The 23,361-nt window shown below is 43.6% G+C and overlaps 1 protein-coding gene across 5 annotated transcripts in view; it reads right to left on the bottom strand.

The window, feature by feature from the left end:
• Positions 1 to 23,361, bottom strand: part of reln (reelin) — a 99,335-nt gene that overhangs the window by 20,329 nt on the left and 55,645 nt on the right. For all 5 annotated transcript variants that reach the window (XM_034587686.1, XM_034587688.1, XM_034587689.1 and 2 more), the window contains exons 5-33: positions 21,693 to 21,725; positions 21,500 to 21,578; positions 21,273 to 21,369; positions 19,432 to 19,483; positions 17,381 to 17,489; positions 16,343 to 16,583; positions 16,023 to 16,168; positions 12,324 to 12,475; positions 12,026 to 12,141; positions 11,371 to 11,579; positions 10,836 to 10,964; positions 10,643 to 10,752; positions 10,196 to 10,262; positions 9,721 to 9,954; positions 8,440 to 8,601; positions 7,191 to 7,427; positions 6,919 to 7,111; positions 6,053 to 6,165; positions 3,672 to 3,809; positions 3,311 to 3,497; positions 2,884 to 3,089; positions 2,576 to 2,747; positions 2,108 to 2,314; positions 1,780 to 2,015; positions 1,455 to 1,612; positions 1,159 to 1,366; positions 966 to 1,042; positions 355 to 513; positions 42 to 236 (exon numbers count right to left, since the gene is read on the bottom strand). In XM_034587686.1, coding sequence (XP_034443577.1) covers positions 42 to 236; positions 355 to 513; positions 966 to 1,042; positions 1,159 to 1,366; positions 1,455 to 1,612; positions 1,780 to 2,015; positions 2,108 to 2,314; positions 2,576 to 2,747; positions 2,884 to 3,089; positions 3,311 to 3,497; positions 3,672 to 3,809; positions 6,053 to 6,165; positions 6,919 to 7,111; positions 7,191 to 7,427; positions 8,440 to 8,601; positions 9,721 to 9,954; positions 10,196 to 10,262; positions 10,643 to 10,752; positions 10,836 to 10,964; positions 11,371 to 11,579; positions 12,026 to 12,141; positions 12,324 to 12,475; positions 16,023 to 16,168; positions 16,343 to 16,583; positions 17,381 to 17,489; positions 19,432 to 19,483; positions 21,273 to 21,369; positions 21,500 to 21,578; positions 21,693 to 21,725 — 4,422 coding nt within the window. The remainder of the gene's footprint in view (positions 1 to 41; positions 237 to 354; positions 514 to 965; positions 1,043 to 1,158; positions 1,367 to 1,454; positions 1,613 to 1,779; positions 2,016 to 2,107; positions 2,315 to 2,575; positions 2,748 to 2,883; positions 3,090 to 3,310; positions 3,498 to 3,671; positions 3,810 to 6,052; positions 6,166 to 6,918; positions 7,112 to 7,190; positions 7,428 to 8,439; positions 8,602 to 9,720; positions 9,955 to 10,195; positions 10,263 to 10,642; positions 10,753 to 10,835; positions 10,965 to 11,370; positions 11,580 to 12,025; positions 12,142 to 12,323; positions 12,476 to 16,022; positions 16,169 to 16,342; positions 16,584 to 17,380; positions 17,490 to 19,431; positions 19,484 to 21,272; positions 21,370 to 21,499; positions 21,579 to 21,692; positions 21,726 to 23,361) is intronic.

Genomic DNA, 23,361 nt, shown 5'->3' with positions numbered 1-23,361 from the left:
GTGCATGTGCCTGTGAACAATAATGCGTTATAATGACTCACTGTCGATGGCCTCAGAGTTGAAGGTAAGTGCTGTGTCCAGAGACAAACAGTCCACAGTCACCTCTCCACCCTGGATGCGGTACCAGTTGTGCCTCAGTGGGGTTGTGCCATCGAACTTGTCTTGGAAACCTGTTCTGGAGCTGTCGTTCATACCGATCAAAACGTCGTCCAGCGCCCACTGGGCAGAGTGTTTCCCTACGAGAGAGGAGAGGAAGAAAGAAGTAGAAATGAAAAACTAAATAAAAGCTGTAACATCAAAAATATATTGCAAATTCAATAAGTGCTTTCCTGTGGTGTTTAATCGTGCACTTACCTTGCTGTGGCTGCCACCACCGAAATACTGTGTAGGAGGTTTTAGCTGCAGGTGGCAGCTCGATGGTGACCACCTGCGGCTCTAGGAAGGAGCTGAAGTCGAGCTCCCTCAGGAACTGCCACTGCACACCGTTGTTTGTAGAAAACTGCACAAGGATTCCTGGAAGAGGAGAGTGGATCACACTGTGGGGACAACTCTTTCATAGATACAGAATAGATTTAGCTTGAAATACAAACAAATTCAATGAGTCCAGAAGCTTTGATTATTACAGACAAGCTGTTTAAGAGGTTAGCCGTTTTTTATCTGACGCTAAAAAAAACGACTCAGACTGAGCCTTCAGCACTGCTCCAGGCTAGAGATCCACAATCTGCTGACTGATGAACACAACAGACAACACTAGACTCCGAGTCTTCATTGCAAAGAAAAACACTGTCGATAAGGATCTGATCTGTAGCGACACAAGCTTTGCTGGAAGAATCAGGATGGATCAGGAACAGATGGAAACAAGCCAGAACAGATGTGGGGCTGCTCTCCACAGACTGCACTGTTAAGGATCAGCCACATGAATGCAGCAGAGGGCCTCAATGCTCTAATGCACGACAGATAAGTACCTTCGTTGCGGGAGCGAGGCCTGGTGCAAGTGGGCCCCAAACTTTTGCTGCCGATGCGGATGTAGAATTGGACCAACCTGTATGTAAATAGAAACGTCAAATTTAAATTTCAACTTCAAACCAATGAGCCGCAATTTAACTGGGTTGTCTGGACGATGATCGTGAGAGGTTTATAGTCGTGAATTTCACGCACCGTGTGTTGGTAGTGTCTAGAGGCACTGTGTGTGCTTCTCTCCTCCCAGGGCTACTGAAGTAAAGGGCCTTCCCCTCACCAATGATACCACAGCCTCCTCCGATCTGTCCTCCACTCAGGCTCTGCCACAGAGGACTCAGCTTCCCCTCAAAGCCTTCGGTCAGTTCCGGGGGACTGGCTACAGATGGTACGCAACTATCCTGCTCCACTGTGGAAGAAAAGGGAATCGTATGATAAAACATAAAGATATATCAAAAATAAAACTATTATGAAAGAAAATCTATCTGGCACTGAACCTGTGAATCCCATATCACAGAAGCAGACTCCAGAGATGCAATCTCCATGCCCCCCACAGTGGTTTGGACAGGGCTCAGAGATGTAGACCCCATCCAGGGCAAAAGCTGGAGCGTCTCTGTACACGCTGCTCTCCTGGAACCAACGGAACCTGGTTTTACTGGGAAAATGGAAGGGGATTCAGTAAAGGGAAGGATACAGCAGGCATTTAAACTGGTGGAAGAAATGGTTAATAGAAGCTATTCAGCAACTAGTATGTAGTTCAATTAGACATTTTCCAAAAACTCTTATTCAACATAGCAACTGCATGCTTGTTACCATAGCTACCTGGCTGCAACATTGCGTGGTATGACCACAGTGGCCCTGGTCCACTGTTCATAGTCTCCTGTGTTGTAGACAGTGGGCTCTCTGAGCTCACGACCACTGCCCTCACACACCCCTACCCCCGGGGTTCCTGGGTAACAGCCCTCTCTCACCAGGGCCCAGGTGCGACCGGCATCATGGGAATACTGCAGCAGGACCGGGGCAGATGCACTGAACTCCGACTCACAGCCAATGTTCAACTGGTAGGAGAAACAGTGCACAGACAATTCTCAAAATGGCACCTTTAAAATTGCCCGTCCATCTCTAGTGTTTACACTTTCTATGTCGGTACCTTAAATTGAAGGGTGTAGCCAGATCGCAAGGCCAGGTCTCTGGTGACAGCTACCCTATCCCCATCAGAGCGCCCAAACACCATGGCAGAGGGCGTAGGGGCACAGAAGCTGTTGTTGCTTTCCCTCTGCATGCCTTCATTACCCAGCATCAGCCACACACTCATCTGGTTCAGAGGGTAGTCGAACGCCGGCTTCTCGTAAAAGTTCTACAGAGACGGAAGGCAGGCGGGTTTAGCAGAGTGCTTTGTGTTAACAGGTATCAGTGTCTGCAGTGGAAAATATTTCTCAAAAGATTAATGGATGCACTTCTGCAAAAAGATTTTATACCAGCTATATCTCAGTTTGGCAAACACTTTCCATTACAGCAAAACAAGCAATATCTCAAGATGAAGCAGAGGCTGCAGCACAAGGTCAGAGCACAAATTACAAGGAGTAACAGAAAATAACTCCTCAAACTGATTCCTGACCTGCGGTAGAGTAGGATTGGCCATGGGGATGATGTGTTTCTCCCTCTCTGACAAAATTATGACGTCATCAATTGCCCACTGGTCGTAGCCATCCCCAGAGTGAAGAGGCTGCCACCAACGAAACCTGGTGGAGGGCGTCTTCGAAACCAGGGGAAGTTCATAGTGGACAAAGCTGAAGGTGGTAGAGGAGACAGGTTCTCTTTGAAAATGTGCAATCATGAACGCATCTATTACGCGATGTGTCTTTCTTATCTTTGTGAAAACGTGAAATATGAGTTTTCCCCTTTCTTCAGCCACACGTCTCTCACCGGGGTTTGGTGAAGTCGGTGAAGTACATCTCGGCGATGAGACCCCAGGTGATTCCTCCGTCGTTGCTGTACTGCAGCAACACTCCTTCTTCTCTGCTGTCGGCTTGGTTGCACTCGGCCCAGTCTCCGCCCACCCGCAGGTAGAACTGCACAAACTCCGCCCATTCTGTGTCCAGGTCCCAGCTCACCAGCTGCCTCAGCCCAGCCTGACAACAACACACATGTTCATTTTTACATATCAAGAAGCACATAATACCTATGACATGCAGTACAGGTTATTTGTGGAGAGTCACAGTTGTACTTTTATATCACAGCAACTTTTCAGTAACCAATACAATGTTATCAATATAGTATGAGTAAGTATTGATACTAAGTTCAAGGGACAGAAAAAAACACTTTTTGGGGGGGAATTTTCTAGTTGTTGTACCTTGCTGAAGTACAGAGACGATCCAGATGAGACCACACCACAGCCCATGTCAGGGGTCACCACCTCTCCACCAATCACCTCTTGCCAAGTGGCCAGCATTGCATCCTGGGACTCAAAGTCAGAGAGCACACTGGAGGACAGGGAGGTAACGGGCTGGCAGTCTGTTCCTGAGAAGCCATCGTCACACCTACGGGAGAAGACGGAGGCTGAATTTCTTATCCTTCATCTATGATTTAATGTGGTAGCTGAACATATTTATGGGCCTCCGTGTTGAGTGCGATAAAAAAAGTAATAAAGCAAAACCTCAGGAAGTTTTATTGTGTGTGTGACTGTGTGTGTGTGTGTGTGTGTGGAGGCTGACCTGCAGTGTCCATGGTCACACCAGCCGTGTCCGTGACACATGTTAGGACACTGCTGACCGATGTAGATGTCGTCCAGGGCCCACTCGTCCTGCTCTCCATAGTAGTTCTGGATCCAACGGAACCGTGTGGCACTGGACCTAAACACACACACATGTGGGCAACTGTAAGTGGCTGCTCAGTTTTATAAATAAACATTATAAATAAATATAAAATATTATAAACATCATAAAGTTGAAAAGGGAGTTTGCATGTTCTCCCCCTGTCTGTGTGGGATTTCTCCGTGTTCTCCGGCTTTCTCCCACATTCCAGAGACATGCAGAGTTCGGGTTAGGTTGATAGTAGATTCTAAACTGACTAGAGGTGTGAATGTGAGTGTGAATGGTCTTCTGTCTCTGTATGTTGGCCCTGTGATACACCGGCGACCAGGGTGTACCCCGCCTCTCGCCCAGGGTCAGCTGTGACTGGTTCCAGGTCACCCTACGACCATCAAGAGGTTAGATAATAAGCCGTATAGATAATGGATAGATAAAGTAAAAAAATTAATAAAAATACATTAAAAATCAAATGGCAGCGATATCTAGTATATTGACAATATCACTAATCTATTTCTCCAGGGATAGTTGTGGATTGAATTTTCCAGCAAGTAAAGATTAACCTTATCACATGTGTGTTTTCCTGTGTGTGTGTGTGTGTGTGTGTGTTTTCCTGTGTGTGTGTGTGTGTGTGTTTTCCTGTGTGTGTGTGTGTGTGTGTGTGTGTGTGTGTGTGTGTGTGTGTGTGTGTGTGTGTGTGTGTGTGTGTGTGTGTGTGTGTGTGTGTTCCTGTGTGTGTGTGTGTTTGTGTTTGTGTGATGTGTGAGAGTACGGGATCTGCAGCTGTGTAAATTGTATATGAGAGAGGGCTTAATAATCACATCATCTGTTAAATGTAGGGTGTGTACATGTTTGTGCAAGTGACCTTACTGTTTGTTGCATGTACAGTAATGACGAATGGGGTTAGCAGCGAAGATAGTGAGGCATACCGGGGGGTTATGTAGCAGGCAGGTTTGGCGTTGCTGCTGATCCGGTAACCCTTATCAACTCGGACCACCTCCTGATCATATAGAGTTACAATCATGGCTGTTTTACTACCATTTACTGCCATGACCCGGTGACCTCTAATCACACACAGCAGGAGATGTGACCGCCTATATTTACTGTAGGAGCAAGGGAGTAGAATGAGATGGAGGTGGAGGTCACGGTGCTCAGTGTGGGGAAGGTTTATGTTATTATTTGAGTTGATTTATATGGGAGTCTGAGATGTAACAGTAGATGTGTTTCTCACCATAAAAAAAGGGACTGTTTCTCTCCTGCTTGCTCTTTAAAGTGAATAATTAAAGTCTTGTTAGCCTAATACAAACTAATTACAGTCTTTGTGTTGGCACAGGCAGAGCACCAACAGGGTACCAGTGTACCAGCAGCTGAGAGTTAAACCAGGGCAGTCAGATCGGAGCAGCTCACACAGCTAGATTCATTGGTATGGCAAATACAGATGTGAAGCCAGAGCTGGAAGAAGCTCCCACATGATTCAGACCCCCCTGTGTGGGAGGACTGTATTTTTCCAGTTAGTTGTTGCAACAGCGATCTACACTAAGTAAGGAGTGGTGAACCAAACTGAAAACATATGTCAACATTTTCACTCCATATCTGATTATGTCTCAGGAAATGGTTAAATTTAAACACATCCAAGTCGGTCTGGCTGAAACAGACCAGGACTCGAACTCCTCTCTCCACAACATGAGTGTTTATGGCTGTGGCTATGTCACCATACTCAAACTGTGCATCGCCACTGTTCTCTTCCTTAAAGTGCTAATATTTTAGTAATGAAGTTACACAGAAACAAAGCCTTTTACACTAAATACCAGATGTATTCAAATGGCACACAAGCCACGTTTTACTGCTTTTTTAAGTGGCTATGCTCTGGGCACATTTAAGCATTTTGCATCATGGGAATGCAGGTAGGAATTTCCTGGTTACTGTTTATTTAAAGCCCAGTGCGATGTGTCACTGAAACTGTTGTGCAATCACTGTGAACAGCTTTGGAGCAAAGGCCGCAGTCATCTGCTGCTTTCCTTCTCAGGGAATAATTCGTGGATATTAAAGAAAAATGTGTGTGCAGTTTAGTTAGGTATGGGTCAAGAGGGAACCTGATACATTTTGGTGCGGATCTGGATGAGAGGGCAGATCCAGATTGGATCTCTTCTGCTATTCTAGTGTTTGTTGGAGCAGATTGTCGCTGTTTCTCCCAGTGATTGTGCTCGTTAACTGCAAATAATAACATGAAGCTCAGATCAGAGAACATGTTTTCTTCTGGGTCTATTGTACAGACGTGCATTACTTACCATGTCTTTTGAGTCAGAGACAGAGTGATGCGTCTCCAGTCTTTGAACTCTGACGGGTGGTAGACGCTCGGGGCTGTAAACTCAGCGCAGCTTGTCATGCCGGGCAGACAGGCCTAGGTGAGGCAATGAGGGGTTTTATTACAGTACACTTTTTATGCTTCACTAAATGTTCATTCCTCAAAATCCATTAAACAAGTTATATTTATTATTGTGTATTTTGCTTCTTTAAAAACAAAGCAATAATCTTTAAATGTCATTAGGCTTCATCAGCCCCTCAGTATGTGCAAATAAAAGGCTAATTCAGGATTAGAGTATCTTTGACCTTGAACACTGGAAGACAAGCGAGGATTAACAGGACAGGACATCCAGAGAGTTACATTCTGCACTTGCCAGATGACTGCATTTTCATGCACGAGAGAATTAGAGAAAACTCGCTGATTCATTACGCCCCATTCAATTTCAAAGGAATTAAAAATCTTGGCAGATACTTTGGTGCCTTATGAATATTTATGAGCCAGTTGTGATCACAGAAAGTCTTTGTTGAATCATGGGAAGATAATCTGCTTGCTGATTCAAGTGTTGTCATGTATTTGCTGATAGCAGGATGATAAAAAGTAACTGCGATGATTTCTCATCTGAAACAAAGTGTCACATTTAAGGGATGTCATTATTTACTCATTATTACTGAGGCTGTAATAGGTAAATCAATATTCATGTTCATGAATAAATGAGAAGTTTCCTCCTCTCTCTTCTTCTACAAGTCTGCCAGTTATAAACAAAGGTGTGGGTCGGGCTGTTTAAACAAAAGAGGTTGGATGTTAACACCTCTCATGGGGGACCAGGGCGGACATGTGTAATGCTCCTACCTCTTTGACCAGGTGCCAGGTGAGGCCGTGATTCGTAGAGAACTCCAGGCGAACCTGTGTGTCAATGTGAGGAGAGGGCTCGCGGCCACAGCCCATGACCAGTGAGAACTGCAGACTGTAAGAGGCTCCAATCTGCATCGACTGGGTTTCCACATAACGGATGCTGGAGCCGGGGCTGGGCTCACCAGAGAAACTGGAAGAGGACAGGGAGGAAATCATGTGTCAGACATTGTTAAAAATAATATCATTATCGGAGCATTGAGGCCTCTTACCTGAGTGTCCAGTCATGCTGGCAGTAGGGTTGGACGTGGCCGAGATAGAAACCCAGACTCTGGGTGACGTCGAGCACGTTGCTGAAGTCCAGACTTATGGTGTTGAACAGCACGGAGGTCATGCTGATTTCATCCACGGCCCACACATCCTGACTGCGGCCCGAGTGGTACGGCTGCCACCAGCGAAACTGCACGCCGAACTTACGAGCACCAGCCGGGAGCTCAACAGATACAATCCTATTTGGGAGAAAATAAATAGTTAAACTGGACTTCAATGGCTCTTAATGGGATGTTTGCTTGATATAAGCTGTGTGCAGTACGTTCCATTGCACAATCATATAAATGTAAAGATGGGGGGTATATTTGCTGACAGTATCAATAATGCTGAACATTTCAGGTGGGATTAATCCCACACGCTGACTGAGCTGAAACTCAGGCTTTGACTTGGATATAAATCCCACATCATCTGATCTGCTGTTCGTAAATTATGTGCATTTGGACAGATTTAAATAGAATCTGACACAATGCGGTGTGGGGTTTCCTATACTATGAAGCCACACCCCCTTTCAAACTTGATGACATCATGAGGGGTCTAGGCGCCAAACAGATTCCTCTCTTATTCTGCATGGCAATACATTTTGTTCATTGTAATTGAAGTTTCTCCTGATTGAAATACTTTCCCTGCAATCTATGTACATGTAAAGAAAGAAACATGCTATGGTGCATCGTGAATTATGTCTCGTGTTGTTTGTGTTACCCAACAGAAGGCTATATATAAAATACATAAAGCATTTCTCCATTTATGTTGATGTCTTCTTAAATGCATGCTGAGAACCAACATTGACACAGCGCTGTGTTCAAGTGTCTCAACTGAGTTGGACCTTCACCATCATCTCCAAGAAATAACTCTGACCATCATATACATATGGATATACTAAGAACTTGTTCTTGTGCCTTTCACCAAATAGGTGCCTGGAACTTGCCCCTGACTCACTGACTCCTGTTGGTCTTCCTCTGTTGGCTGATGAAGAGTTCTGAGACCTGGGCTGTGCATCAGTGGAAGTCAGCCCACTTTGTCTTCATTACTCACTTAGATGGCTTTACCTGACTCAATGGGTCCCAGTGGCTTACCCCTTCAGTACACCATTAGCAGTGTACTGAATGTGTGTGTTAATGGACTCTTAGTGTCACTATGGAATCATAAGCATACCAGCCAGTGCACACACACACTATAACACACGGCAGGTACCTTGGCTCATGGAAGCCTTGGTAAGCGTAGTGCTGCAACAGTGTCCAGGTGATGCCGTTGTCTGAGGAGTAATGTAGGAGGACGCCCTCTCCAGGCTGGTCTGGAGCGGGACATGAGCTCAGGGTGCTGCGACTGCCCAGCCGAAGAGTGAACTGCAGGTACCTGCAAAGAAGCAAAGTGAGGAGATGAAAACAAGGACGGGAAGAACCGGGATGACAAGGGGAGCAACGGTTGAGACGGACATAGTGCAAAAATGGAAATGACACAGAAAGAGCGGAAAGGGCAGGTTGATAAATGAGAAGAAAGTAAGGTGAGTAAGAGTGCGTTCAGGAAGGAGAGTAGAGAGAGAGAGAGAGAGAGAGAGAGAGAGAGAGAGAGAGAGAGAGAGAGAGAGAGAGAGAGAGAGAGAGGGGGGGGGGGGGGGTAAAAGGGTAGATAAACAGACAGTAGAGTAGAGCGAAGAGGTGGGAGGAAAGTGGCAGGATGATGGATGAGATGATTAAATGAATGAGGACAAAATTAGATGAGAGTAGGTGGAGGAAAGGAAAGAATAAGACAGAGAGAGTGCGAATGAGAGTCAGAGTTCATATCTGTGTATTCATGTTAACTGCACATAGTCCTGATGTAGTGTGAGCTTCTGAATTCTTATGTTTTTATTCATGTTTTGGCAGTAATATTATAATCTACACTAATGTAATATTTATAATAATTTCCACTTTCAGTCACACTCCCCCTTCTAGTTTTCTGTCTTTGGCATAGCTGCACTTTCCTTAGTGCTGCAGTTTCCTGTTTCATGCAGCTGTTCACTCAATCAACCAGGAAAATAGCATTAAACACGGCCATCAGGTGGCACACTGAGAGCCGCAACAGGCATAATCAATCCAACACAGATGCCGTAGCCAAATTCATCTCTCCTGCTCTCTTTTTCTCTCTCACATTTATCCCGTGCTTTCATTTCTCCTCTCATCTGCAGCCCTCCCCATAATCATAATCCATCTACCAGTGAGGAAAAGAGAGTATGAGGGAAAGAGGGGATTGATGAAGCAGGAGAGTGGATAGCACCTGAAGAGAGGACACAATTTAACAAGTAATCTGCTGATGGCAAGATGTTCCTTGTGTGCATGTATTGTAAACAATATACTTGCACAAGAGCATACACATGGGTTCCTTTTAATCTTTTGCCTGCATGTTAATGAAACAAGCTCATCTTTGTTTTTACAAAAAAGGGTAATCCTAATTAATTGATTCAAAAAATATATAATTTATCAGCTTTTCCATTACCTGGCCTGGGAGCTGTCTAACGGAGCCGTGACCAAATGCCTCCTGCTGTCCCTGTTGAAGACCAGAGCCTTGCCACTGGCCAGCACCCCGCAGCCGAAGCTGACCTCGGCCCCGCGCAGGGAAGAGAAACTGTGGTAGGAAGAGAGGCGTGGGCTGGAGAAGCCCTCGGACAGGAAGGCTGGGAAGGTCTGGGAGGCAAGCTCACAGGCTGGGCCGCTAAAGCCTGGGTCACATCTGGGAGAGGAGAGGAGAGGAGAGGAGAGGAGAGGAGAGGAGAGGGAGAGATGTAAGATATTAAAAAGATTGACGAATATAATGACAAAAAGTAGACAGAGATAATGAAATTCCATTAATAAATCACAAGCATAATACAATTTGATTAATTTTGAATGGTGATTGGTGCTTGGAGGCATTAGGTGGATAATGAGCAGACTCTCACTGGTTTTATTTGGTTTAATAAAAAGCAGATCCTTACTTGCAGCCTGTGCGGGAACAATGTCCTCTCCCGGAGCAGAAACGAAGACAGGCTGGACCAACATACACTGAAAAATAAATGAAGAGAAATAAATGAGCTTTTACAGTCATAAATATTTTTTTATGTAAGGTTGAGCTTTAATAATCTTTGATGGCCCGAAACACAGTGTGTATTATCTTAGAAGATGTAAAATAGAGAGAAGATATTGTATCTAGATAAGGACAATGGAGACAAAGGTGTAGCAACCATGACTCCATTTACCCTTTGGTGACATGTCTATAGAATTTTTTTTTTTATTCTAATGTTTCACTGTATAATATGTTTCACAGTAACAAGTTGGAGCCTGTCCGAGGCCTTTCACAGTTTAACTGCATTGGACAATAAAACCTTGAGTCTTGAGCCACCACAATAAAAACACTTGAACCATGTGACCTGTTTAGTTCTAACCATTGTCTATGGCCCACATGTTGCTCGATCCAGTGCCGGACTGCTTCCAGCGAAACCGTGTCATCTCTGACAGAGCAGCGTTGGGCAGAGGGATCGAGATTCTTGTCCATCTGCAGAAGTGCAACAGTATGTTCAAGCAGACGTACAGAATATTGTCAAAAAATGATGGATAGATGTGCATTCTCATTCATACCCGCTGTAGTTGTCGGAGGAGTAGATGGTGCTGTGAGGTAGATGGGGTCCAGCGCAGAGCTCTGGCAGACACTCAGTGTGAAGCAGGGACCAAGAGCGACCGTGGTTGGTGGAGAACTCCAGGCTGACGCTGATAAAAAGGAACAAAGGACGTTTTAAGCTCAACATTTGTAAAACAGAATTTGATTTTCATAGACTAAACTCAGAAACTCAGAAAATGTTTCCTGAGACTCCACAGTAATATCTGTCTCTTTTAATCGGCCCTCTGCAACTTTGCTTTCAATGGCGGCAGCTGCTACAGACTCAGGCCAAATTTGTCCATTTTTTGCAAGATACTGATGCTCAGAAGCATTATAGAATTTTCCCTATCACATTCTTGTGTGCACCATTTACCATTTTTACCACCAAATGCATGTGTGAACCTTCGGGTGTCTAGATCTCCTTTGTTGCAGCATATTTTTTGTGATTTTCACTATATAGGAGGCCATATTTTCAGAAAGAAGCTCTGCCTCACCCAGTTTTACAGTGTGCCTCACCTGTTGGCCGGCTGGTACGACCCACAGCCAAGGTTGATGGAGAACTGAGCGACATGTGTCTGCGTGCCAGGCAGCACAGGGAGCAGCTGCATGAAGTCCAGGGCCCAGACGTGGCGGTTGGCCCCCCCATGTGATCGCTGCTCCAGGCAGAACTGGGTAACTGGTGTTTGTAGCTCAGTGGGCAGCGCCACCGATACCACCGCAGGAGTCTGAGAAGAGAAATCAACGATATAATGAATCGATCAGAGGGAACAAAAAGAAGATGTTGATTAGGACTGCAACTGTCATTTTTATAAATCTATGATTTATGATATGCTGCTTATTTACTCAATCGAATAATAGTTTGATTAATGAAATGTCAAAAGATAGTGAAAATTGCAATTACTTAAAATCCCAATTCCCCAATGTTCAATTCTAAAAACCACATGATATTCATTTTAATATAAGATAATTCATTAGACACACAATTTATGACATAAGACAAAGAAAAGCAGCAAATCCTCACTGAGTAATAACATTTTCTGCTCTAAGTGCAATATACAGTATCAATAAAGTCTGTTTAAACCATAAAACCTCAGATGGATACATAGATAAACTAGAAATTCAAAATAATTTGAATGACTTTTCATGTGTGAATATGTTGTTTAAGTCTCACCCTGTAAGAAGAGTATGGAAGCGTGTCGAGCACCACGCGTTCCCGTCTGCCTTCAGACCTCCCAAACAGAATGACATCATTCTCATGGGACTCTCCTGGATCACAGTCGCCACCACCTAAACACAAATACACCTTAATAAGTTCATGCAAAGTAACTCACAAGTGCAAAAAAATTACCAGTGAGGGTGCCATATAGAGAAAGATCATTACTGTGAGTGATGTATTACTACACGTTAACCTCACTCTTGCTTGACCCAAATAAATGACAGAGAATGATGGAATGGGGGATTTTCCATACCCATGGTGAAGTAGAAGCGGAGGTTTCCATAAGAGGTGGTGTCGAGGTACGGGGTGCACACCCGCCTCCGGCCCTCCTTCTCAAACACGAGGGCCGAGCCCGACTCAATCTCTCCACACTGGGTCCCATAAACAGCTCCCTCTATGTCCCAGCTGGATGAAACACACAGACAGGGCGGGTAGGTTGAGTAAGGAAAATACTATATATTTATTTTAGAGGTGGGTGTTACCTCGAGTGTATGATGCACATGTCGTCTACGGTCACATCACTGACTGTTTAACAACCTGGTTGAAAGCCAGCAACGCTAAAACCTTTAGAGGCTTTGAGGAAAAAGAACACTTCAAGTCCTTGACTGTAAATCAGCACATTTTCATCATCGCTCAGTATTAAAACTGTCACGTATGTGTTGCCTGTTTAAAAATATTACTGGAATATATAATACAATGGTACAATTATGGTGTCCTGAATTGTGATTCAGGACACCATAATTATTTTTCTCTTCTGTTTTTATTTTTGCTCGTCATGCCTATAAACGATCTCGACGACTTTGTAATTTTAATCTTATATTTACATATTCTGTTCTGAGGGTGACTTTGTAACAGACAAAAACAGCCTCTTGGCCAACTCTGGTGCATTTACAGCAATGTTTATTAATGTGCACTGTCCCTGCTGAATAAACCAATAAAAAAAATGGAATGAGGCAGGATTTCAACAACATTAATAACTAGAAAAAAAGTTACTAAAGCAAAGTAGATGATGTATTACTCGTCACAACCTATAGGTAACTCATTGGTAATGCATATTTACACAGTCAGCTGATGATTTTCTCAATTTAATGTGCATATACAATATACAGATAAAAAACTGAAAAGGAAACAACATTATTTGTAGATTTGAAGCACAGCAAAATATAAACTTTAACAAAACTACTTTAACACCAGGGTTTAGGCACCGGTTCCTACACGACCTACCGGACTGAATCACAACGCAGATTTCAGTGTCTGAGTTTTGTACTGCTTACAGGCAACATAAACATGACCACACATTGTTACTTAACATTACATTTAGCTGTGGTGGCAACACACTCTCTACATGGCTCTGGCAGCATATGTAACGTTAGCCTACAGACAGATAGTCGCTACTTCAAACTCCAGTCGGCATGACAACAAAATGCCTCAAGCTAAATGGTTAAAATAGTGGTATTTTACGTGAAAGGATTCAGACACCACATGCATCAAATAATTGGAAAGAATTCTGTGTATAGGGATGGACACCACAAACTCAATGAAGCACCTGGTGACACACGGATACAGTTGAAAGCAGAGAGATCCACCATGAACAACTGTTTGTGTGACCCCAGGCCAAGCACATCAGCCGGCAGTGTGGGCGTCCCAGGCTCCGACAGTGGCGAGGCAATTGATGACTAGTTTGGAGCTGGAGTCATTTCCTGTATTAAACACTCAATCTGTTATTAAGGGTTAAATTATTGTAGTTACGTTAGTTTAAAAAATATATATCTTGTTATGTACACGTGTGAAGAGTTTTGCACTTTGGCACTTTTTGTATATTTTAGTTAAGTATACTTTAAATTGTCAAGAGTTATTTTATTTTATTTCAAGTACCAATTTGCCTAAGTATTAAAAAGGTCTTAAACTCTATCTTCTAATTATCGACGGTCGCTTGGTGTTTTGTGTTTTTTTGCACTGTTTAGACAATGGAACTGTTGTTAAAGTATTGATTTAGCACTGGTATCCCCCCCCAAAAAACGATACCCAACCCCAATTAACACTTATGTTCATAGATTGCCTCTTTTACACATCATCTCCTCTGGACTATTACTGAAGTCAGGAAACAGTTGCCAGAATTCGCATCATTGCCGGCCAACAAACACACAGTCCCAGAAATACTGAATAAATCACCTGGAAAGACAGCTGATGCATAAAGAACACACACCTGCAGACGCACACTTGCGCACAGCGGAGAGAGGCTCCTCATTAGCACTGACAGAAGTTAACTCAGTGTGTCAGCCCTCTCCTGCGTTTCTCTGCCCCTCCCTCTTCTTCCGTCTCCCCCCCACTGCTTCCTCTCTGTTCTCTGTCATACAGCGTATAGGCTGCTGTGCTTCTGTCATAGCTGGTGTTGGGTTAAATGACACTTAGGGGTGTGCGCCGTCACCATAAGACCCATTCCTGCTTACTTCATGCATGTGTCAGCCCGTGACACCTGGCGGGTGAGAGCATGTATGCGGATGCATCGTGTTGGCATGCTGCAGGGAAGGCGTGAGGGTACAGGGGGACTGTGGAAACACACTCTTGTTCGAGGGTCCTTCTCATTAATGGGAAAATGTAGTGACAGACCTGGTGCATGAGGCCCGTTAATTACTCTCAGGCAGAAACACGATCTATCATCCGTCTCTATTCTCTCTCCACCTCTCACAGTGCTTCTGACAGTGTTTCCTTGCTTTTTGCTGTCCGGTGTGTATTTGTGTGCTTGTGTTTGCTTGCATATGTGTGTGTGTGTCGCACTCTGAACAGATGGGCTGCTGTCTTCGCCGCAGTCAGAGGCGCGGCATTCACCTGTGTGAGCTTGACGCAACACGCTGCATGTTGCATGCTCGACATATGACAATTGACAGGTGTCAGAGCTCATGTATATATGAACCCAGAGCACCTGATGTTGTTCCTCTCCAGCAGCTCTCCCTTTCCAAACTTATATAGTTTGGCTTTGTAATATATTTTCATCATTTAACACCATAAAAGGATAGCACCTCAGGTCTGGCAACAAATTTCAGTTTTACTGCATTAACTTCATTGCTGTCAACTAAACTCCCCCTCAGCATCAGGTCAGCAGAGTCACTGCCAAATTTTAAAAGCCTTTTAAAAAAAACTATAAATCTGTATAGACTGGCGTTTTTATAAAGTATTAATCCGGTGGTTATACTCAGCTTTAATTACCCTGTTTGACCTTCTCCTGTAATTGTTTTGTTGTACTTTTATGGCATTCTATTTTAATGTACACCCCGTGGTTGCGAAGGGTGCAGTAGAAATAAAGTGATTCATTCACTTCACTACCAAATGTATATGAGATGATCAAGACAGCTGGGTGGGGACCATTTCGACCTATTGCACGGTCGCACATATGTGAATGCAAAGTGAATATCGCGGGTCAAGGTTCACCAGAGTTCAACTTGTGATCACTGCGGTTTTATTCGCCCTGTCAAGTGTCCAGATTCCAAGCAAATGGGAGGCGAATGTTCGCCACTGATCTCATCATTTTCAAGACATGTGACTGTTGAAATACATCGTGATTCATTGAAAAACTCCCAGGAGAGGCAAAATGCATTATGGGAGCACTCTTAACCTGGAAAAAAGATTCTACAGCTGAGTTTCAGATATTGGTTGACAAGCTAAGCAATGGGAGTGATTTAGTGGGGTATGTTCCCTCTTTTTTTTTAAAGTGTTCATGAACTTTAGGGAGAAAGAAATGACTTATCATGAAAGTTTAAGCTGTCAAATGTTTTAATTAATGTCTCTTATCTGCTTCAGATGCTGAGACAATAGAAAGATTTTTAAATGTGGGGAGTTCTGCAGAAAACACTCTTTCTAGGTGGTTGTTTTCAAACCATGTATCAGTTTTACAGGGCTTTTATAAGGTGCCTTAGGTCTTAATGGGTTATATATGAGTATTAGCTTGACTTACTTTGATGGCAGGCTCTCAAAGTCTTCCTCCCAGTAGCTCCTTCCCTCTTCCCTGTGCAGATCAATGTCTCTGGTGGAGGCGAAGCTGTGGCCAACGCCCTCACCACCATGGAAATACAGAGCATTGCCCTCAGACTGACAGGAGTGCTGGCCAATAAGAACAAAGGCGTTAAAACATGCAACCTAAATGTGAATCAATATTCTTGAAAACACTACATGATTATGACATTCATTCGGCTTTCATCAATAACACTGGTCATTGGGCTTTGGTCAACTGCATATATAATGAGAGGGCTGGAGGAAATCCACATGTCAGCATACCTTGATGGTAGCTCCAGGGAAGAAGAGCCAGTTAGCTGTGTCTGGGGGGTCTAAGTTGTCCTCCATGAGGGGGGCCCTGTGAGCAGCGTTGACCAGGAGCACGTTGTCCATCCCCCAGCAGGACTCGTAGCCTTCAGGGCCTTGAGGGGCCTCCTGAGACCATCGAAGACGAACGCCCTCAGCTCTTGAGTGGTGTGGCATGGGAAGGAGGTGGATGACGGTGCTGCTGTTGGAGGGGGCTCTAGGAGAGAGGAATGGAGGGTCTCAGTGAATGTGGGGATAGTGTCTGCATTCAATGTAAACTGAATCATGAATTGGTCAAATCAGGCTGAAATAGCCGAACATGTACAGATACTACATTCTGTTATAATGGATTGAAAACATTGACTTTATATTAAGATGGACAACAGGTCTCCACTCCAACTATCCAGAATTGAAGCCAAAAGATCCCAGATATGAACGCTGCCATCTTGCGTCTTACATCCTATAACAAATTAAAACCTAACTTAAAGGTAAATGAACACTTACATCAGTGTCATTTTTGTTTGGTTCATATCCCATCCACTAACATGGAGGAGGCAGGGCTTATGGCCTCTCCTGCAGCCAGCCACCAGGGGGTGATCTAGAAGCTTTGGATTCAGTTTTTAGGGAGCTGTCATGTCATCTTTATATATAGTCTATGAGTGAAAACGAGATAAAACCAGGTTTTGCATGACTCGGCTGGTGATTTAATATTTTGAACCTATGAGTCGTTTTCTGTGTTTCCACGAAAGCACGACATGCACCGAGAGTCAGCTAAATATAGTTGTTAGAATACAGTATCTGTTACATTATGTCTGAGAGCTGACAAAGCAAAAGGAGAGGCAGGGACAGTGCGATGAAAAGCAGGGGGATCATCCAGACACAAACATGAGACGACTGACAAATTGAGAGGGGGAGGTGTGAATGAGGGAAAAAGAGAGAAGGTGGGTGTTCATAACAGATGGAGTGACTGTGGGACGGATGAGGAAAGGAAGAATGGAAAAAGAGGAGAGAGACCTGATCTTCTCCAGTGTGATCCAGTCATCTGAGGAGTTGGCGTTACCACCCAGGCTGTACGACACAGTGATGCTGGGGTCTGAGTAACTGAACCGACAGGAGCCAGAACCTGGGGAACATAAACACACACAGAAGACAGGCACACAGTGTATGACAGTTACAATATGTCAGCTAGTTAAATTCTTCTCATCAATTGAATTTTATCAGCAGGGCAATGATCCCGTGTGTGCCCCAAGGAGCAGCGAGGCGCAGCGCGGTGGCCTCTTCTGACTGATTGCTCCCACATTTCCTCTTTTAAATTGAGTGGAAAATTGTGTCTAAATGGTGTCATAGTGGAACTAAGTGATCGGCAGCTTAACACGTCTGAGAGAAGTTTGGGGTCAGTGTGAACGGGTTGGACAGAGGCGACCAGAGGAGGAGTGCTGCTGTAGGACCATGAACTCTGGATAAGTTTGTGAATATGTGAATATTCTTGTGCATTTCTAGGTTGGCACAGACTATTTTTGCACCTTAAAATGTCGTGAGGGAGCAGGTTGGGGTCAAAGGTCGCTAATGGGCAAAGCAGGCAAATCCCCACATCCCCACCTTTCCTCTCCCCTCCCTCGCTGTCCCCCTCCTGACTGTGTGCAGCGTCCATGTCTCCTCCGTGTCCTGCCGTGCTGTTCCATCCCCACTGAATACAGCTGTGCATTAACCTGCCACCACTTCATTGTGCTGCTCTACTGAACCACTCCATACCCAACACTATACCGCCACAAACCCTCCTATTAATCACCTGCAAAGCACAGCCAGACAGAGAGAGATGAAAGGACAGGAGAAAGACACTGGGAAGGAGAGAGAATGGTGAGAGGGTTGTTGGGAGTTGTTGATACAGTATGTCCTCCTCTTTCCAGCCGTGTTCCCATGAGAACTGGCGGATGCATGTAATGGACATGAAAAATACAACACCACTAAAAACTCTGCCATGGCCTTGTGGGTGTCTTTCCAGAAACTGTAAATCATTCATTCTTGTGATAGGAGGAGAGGAGAGAGAAGAGTGAGACAGAGAGGGAACGTTGCGCGGAAACATCCTGTGTACCAGTTGGCTTACTGACATAGAACAGAGCAAAAGATGCCTGAGGATGACACAGACATCTGTTGTCCCGGCTCAGATGGCTGCAGGCAGGGCTAAGATATGTGAACAGGGTTTAAGATGTCTCATACATATCTGTCTGTTCCACAAAATCTGCCTTACGCCTCATTTACACAGTTCTTTTTTGTGCCTGCGATACAGACAGATATGGACTCTGCCACTACGAAAAAAACCTTTCTTTACAGATGGACTGAGACGCTCCTGCAGCCGTGGGAGAATTTTGTCAGTTTCTTGCTGCAAGGCTTTGTGGAATGTGAACCTGGAGCAATATTGGGCCAAAACGTTAACTTTAAGATTGTTGGTTAAAACTGATTGCTTATGTCAATTATATTACTATTAATATATCTATTTATATATACAAATAAATGAATGTAGAGGACTGTAATAATAAACTCTTGCACATTTATTTAACTTCAATTTATTTTTTGTAGTAAAATAACAATGTGTTAAACTGGCTGAATAAGTTTATATTTTATTATACAATTGCACAGTTTTTGTAAAAACAACGACTAACATCTGACTTGAATTAGTCTCGCTATGTCTGATGACAAATTTGTCACTGGGGGCAACGGTCAATATTTTGGTGTTTGGCTGCTCTAACATGTTTGGTCAAACTAGAAACGAGAACCAGAAGGCTTCCGGCCCCGAGATCCTATCTTCGCCTACAGATTCTGCATATTCCTCTGAGAATCTATTTAAAGAGATTAGCCTCTTAGCTAATTGTTTCAACATACATGGAGGCAAATTCTGGACCTAAAAATACCAGGGGGGACACATTTCATGTTCGTGTTCGTATTCCAGTTTTCAGTGGTTGCCATAGAAATGAATACACTTCCGGTTGACTCAGACACTGAGCCCTGTGGAAACGAGGTGTTCGTGTAGTGATTGTTTGCAGTGTATGTAGAGATTTAATACTCACCCAGGGCAAACTGCAGGACTGAGGCTGTGCTGGTGTTCAGAGGAACAGTTGTCTGGGGAAGAGACACCAATAAATGTGTCAACAATAAATAATTCAATCTCGTTAAAGTTTTAAACAATATCGACTAATAACTCAGGGGAAAGAATGCGAATTGAGATTTGTTCCACTTAAGTAGTAAAGTGTGCTGAGAGCCAAACAGCACAGATTCACTGACGTCCTCTGCTTGAATTAATGTTATCGGGCCACATCTAACAATTGAGTCAAGGATATTCAACCTTTCACGTCTGTATCACTGCATCAAATGTGACAATCTGAAGCACTGCAGAAGTGTAAAAACATTTTCATCATGTAAAGTTACTATATAAAATTAATAGTCCATTAAGGTTAATCCTTCTCTATATCTGTTACTGTATTTTTGTCTCTCTATACAAATACAAATATGTGAGTCTGTGAGAGAGAGAGAGTAAACAGAGTGTTTGTGAATGCTTGGATGTGTGTGCTCTGATAGCTGGAGCTGTTTTATTGGCGACTGTCCGTGTGTGAACGTTTCTGTGTTTCCGGATGTTCATGCTTGTTGCACTTGACAGAAGAGCGGCCAGGCAGCGGCATCAAACATTTGGAACAGTGACAGACAAAGCAAATGCTTATCACAGAAGTAAATAGAATCATGAGGCACTGAACGCTCCTGTGTTGGTGACCGGCTTTCATCTCTTACAGCATGAACAGTTTGAAATCAACTTCATAACGACACACGAAGGGCATGAATAGGTTTTATTAGTAGTGTGCGTGTATAACACACTTCACGCATGATACTACTTTACTTTACTGTGAAATGATTGTATGATTTTCACTCCTGTTGTCACTCTGGTTTTAACATTCACTTTTAAACACAGTAGTCTACCTCATTTTCATAAACCTCTATGTCCTGCAGCAACAGGAAATGTTGTTTTTGGCTAAAACTGCATGTTAAGCCAAAAAGTGATAAACAGCCACAAACGCAGCACTTTTGAATTAAAGGAGACATGTTTTCTCTTTCCTCTAGCGTTATTGGTTTTTTGTATAATACAAAAGTTCTGGAAAGTTAAAAAACACAAAGTCTGTGGTGAGGGGAGTTCCTCTCCCCCACAGAAAACTCCTGAAGCTCTCCGTCAGTAGTCCAGCTGATATTTCCAGATATTATATTTATATTTGCACCATGCACGCATAGCAGCTAATCAGACATGTCCCCTATTAAAGACAGGGAAAGCGAGAGCAGACGCTGACAGGAGGTAAAAGTGAGTGTTTCAGACAGAGGCTGAAAAGAGGAGCTGCAGCAATGGACAGTACATGGAAAGTGATGTGTTTGCTGAATGTTAGATCATGTACAACTTTTCCAAATAAAGAATTTCAAGCTGAATATGAGCAATATAGGTCTCTTGGCAGATACAGAAAGAGAGGAAAATACTTAGCCACTATAAGTAAGTTAATGTAACCTGCTGACACAAGTTTAAAAATAAATTAAAAAAATCATGAAACACATAAAATGACTTGTCTACAAGTAGAAGAAGTTCCTTGATTTACACAAATCAAGCTGGACAGTGACCATCGTTTTTGTTTTTAGGGTCATGCAAATGTCCAGCCCTTCACCCAGATCATAAAATCCTTGGTTAAAAGACCTCAACAGTGAGTTTTTGAACAGTGCAAAGTAAAGTGTATTTAAACATTCAATTTTACTGTGGTTACAGTAAGTGCAAGATTTACTGCAGAGGTGGCTGTGGCTACCGAGCGGTTGGTTGTGGGATGTACGGTCAATGGGCCATAAAATGTAAAGTGGTTGCAGTGTGGTCAAACATGGTAGTTACCAGCGCTCGCTCTCCGAAGGGCTCACAGAACGTGACCGCTCTGCCGTGCATCAGCACACCACACAGCTCTCCCACCTCACAGTTACTGCACTCGGACCTGAGAGGAAGAAGAAGAAGAGATGAGAAGAATTAGGAGAAGGAAAAGAAGAAATCTGAGATTAAGTTATGATAAAAGGAGAAGTAGTTGGTGACTGCACCCTTGGTTTACAGGAAACCTTTTCACATACCAGATGCTGGGGTCCAGCTCTCCTTGGAGGTTGGAGTCAAAGTCGTCACGCAGCACAGCATGTTTACCGTGTAGCTCCACTAAACACACACATGCACCATATGCTCACAGTTAGACACAATCTGTATGATAACTGGTATTTACATGTTGAAATTAACACATAAATAAGAGCATGCAATGAAACGCAGACTCACCAAGACTTGGTCTCAGAGGGGACTCGGTTGGAGCTGAAACAGAGAAGACGAGAATAAAGGTGAGTAAAGTAACACAGGAACAACCACAGGAAATGTACACAACCTTTCATACCTCTGCAGCTTTGCATTGTGAGTCACATTAGCTGCAGGGACATGGTCCCATTCTAAAATCATCTCTGAGTGAAACAAACTTTCCCCGTGTCCTGGCCCGGCACATCTGCGGTCTCCTGGCTGCTGATGTTAATTCCTCTCAGTAATGAAAGACCAGGCGGCCATGATTAACGGTTCAATGCCAATTAACCGCCATCCTCCCTAGGGGCGCCTGTGAGCTGTAATCTGTGGCCACTGCCTCGCTAACAGACTCAACCATCAGTCTCTCCTGGGGGATACACAGCTCTGAGATGTGGAGGGAGGTGAACGGAGGGTGTAGTGAGTGTTAAGACTAAATTAATCAAAACAGTGGTCTTACTTTGGAGCTAAATTACTAAGAACACTTTGCAAAAGAATCAGCATTCACGTTTGAGCAAACTGCCTTAAAGTGTTTGTGACTAAAAAGATGGAGGAGGTAGAACAAAGTGAGCTTCAAAGGCCTGGCACAGCGATACATTTGCATTTTATTATTTTTTCAAACTTTTTTCAGTGATGAAATTTCACTGAGTGGTATTGTGGTTTTTATTTTTCCAAGGTTTTGCTTCCTGAACGTACACATCAAATTCAATCAGAATGCATTTTGTTGACAACATCACATTGTGAAGCAAAAGAAGCACAACTTCCTCCTGGACTTGTCAATTTATTGAATTTGTCTTTAGTCACTGCTCACAGTACATTTGTCTTTCAAAGGACATGATGTTGCTATGATGAAGCAACAGGAGACTCACTCCTGATGAGTGAACCAGATGTGCACAGCTCAGACTGTTTATAAACCAAAGGGACCTTTTTTCAAATTAAGTACAAAAGAGAAAACTATGACCTTGGTGCCAGTTGTTGCAGCAGTTCTTCAAATTATCTGACGACATCCTGACATACGTCCTGGGGAGGTGATAGAGTTTAAGGTCCTGAACAAACAGGTTCTCTTCTCTTCATCAATATTTCACCATTGTATATCATCTTTTTTTTTTTTATTAAATAAAAGGAGCACCTGGGTAGTATCTCTATCTTGATGTTGATTCCATCTGTTGGTTGTTGTTTTAGTCGCTAAATTGCATCATGCATAATGTGAATAGCCTGGCCGAAGTATTTGATATTTCCTGCGTCACCGTTGAAGGGCCATATTTTAAGAATAAATAAATCAAGAAACTATTTATTAGATGTCACATACCGGTAAAAGAAAGGTGATGCCATGGACTAGTTGCATCAGGTGTAGAACTTTCCTGTGATATTTCAGATTTGGTCTCCGAGAACATGAAGCAGAAAGCTTAATCACAGTTGTTTTATCTTGTAGATCAAATATCCAGATATTCATAATAGGGAATCTAAGTTTAACCTTATTTTAAGATCAATCACTGTCGAGCGGAGCCGTAGCTTTGACCTCAGGGAACATGTCACCCTTCAGTCGCTGTGAGCCTTCCTACTTTACTCTGGTAGGTGAGGTGTTTGAAAAGACTGAAGAGAAGGATAATCTGCCACAGTGTTCTCCATCCAGGATGAGCCTGCCCCCCTGATAAGACAC

The sequence above is a fragment of the Hippoglossus hippoglossus genome, chromosome 6, assembly GCF_009819705.1.
Source record: "Hippoglossus hippoglossus isolate fHipHip1 chromosome 6, fHipHip1.pri, whole genome shotgun sequence".
Classification (NCBI taxonomy): domain Eukaryota; kingdom Metazoa; phylum Chordata; class Actinopteri; order Pleuronectiformes; family Pleuronectidae; genus Hippoglossus; species Hippoglossus hippoglossus.
This window is presented reverse-complemented; position numbering and strand designations above follow the sequence as displayed.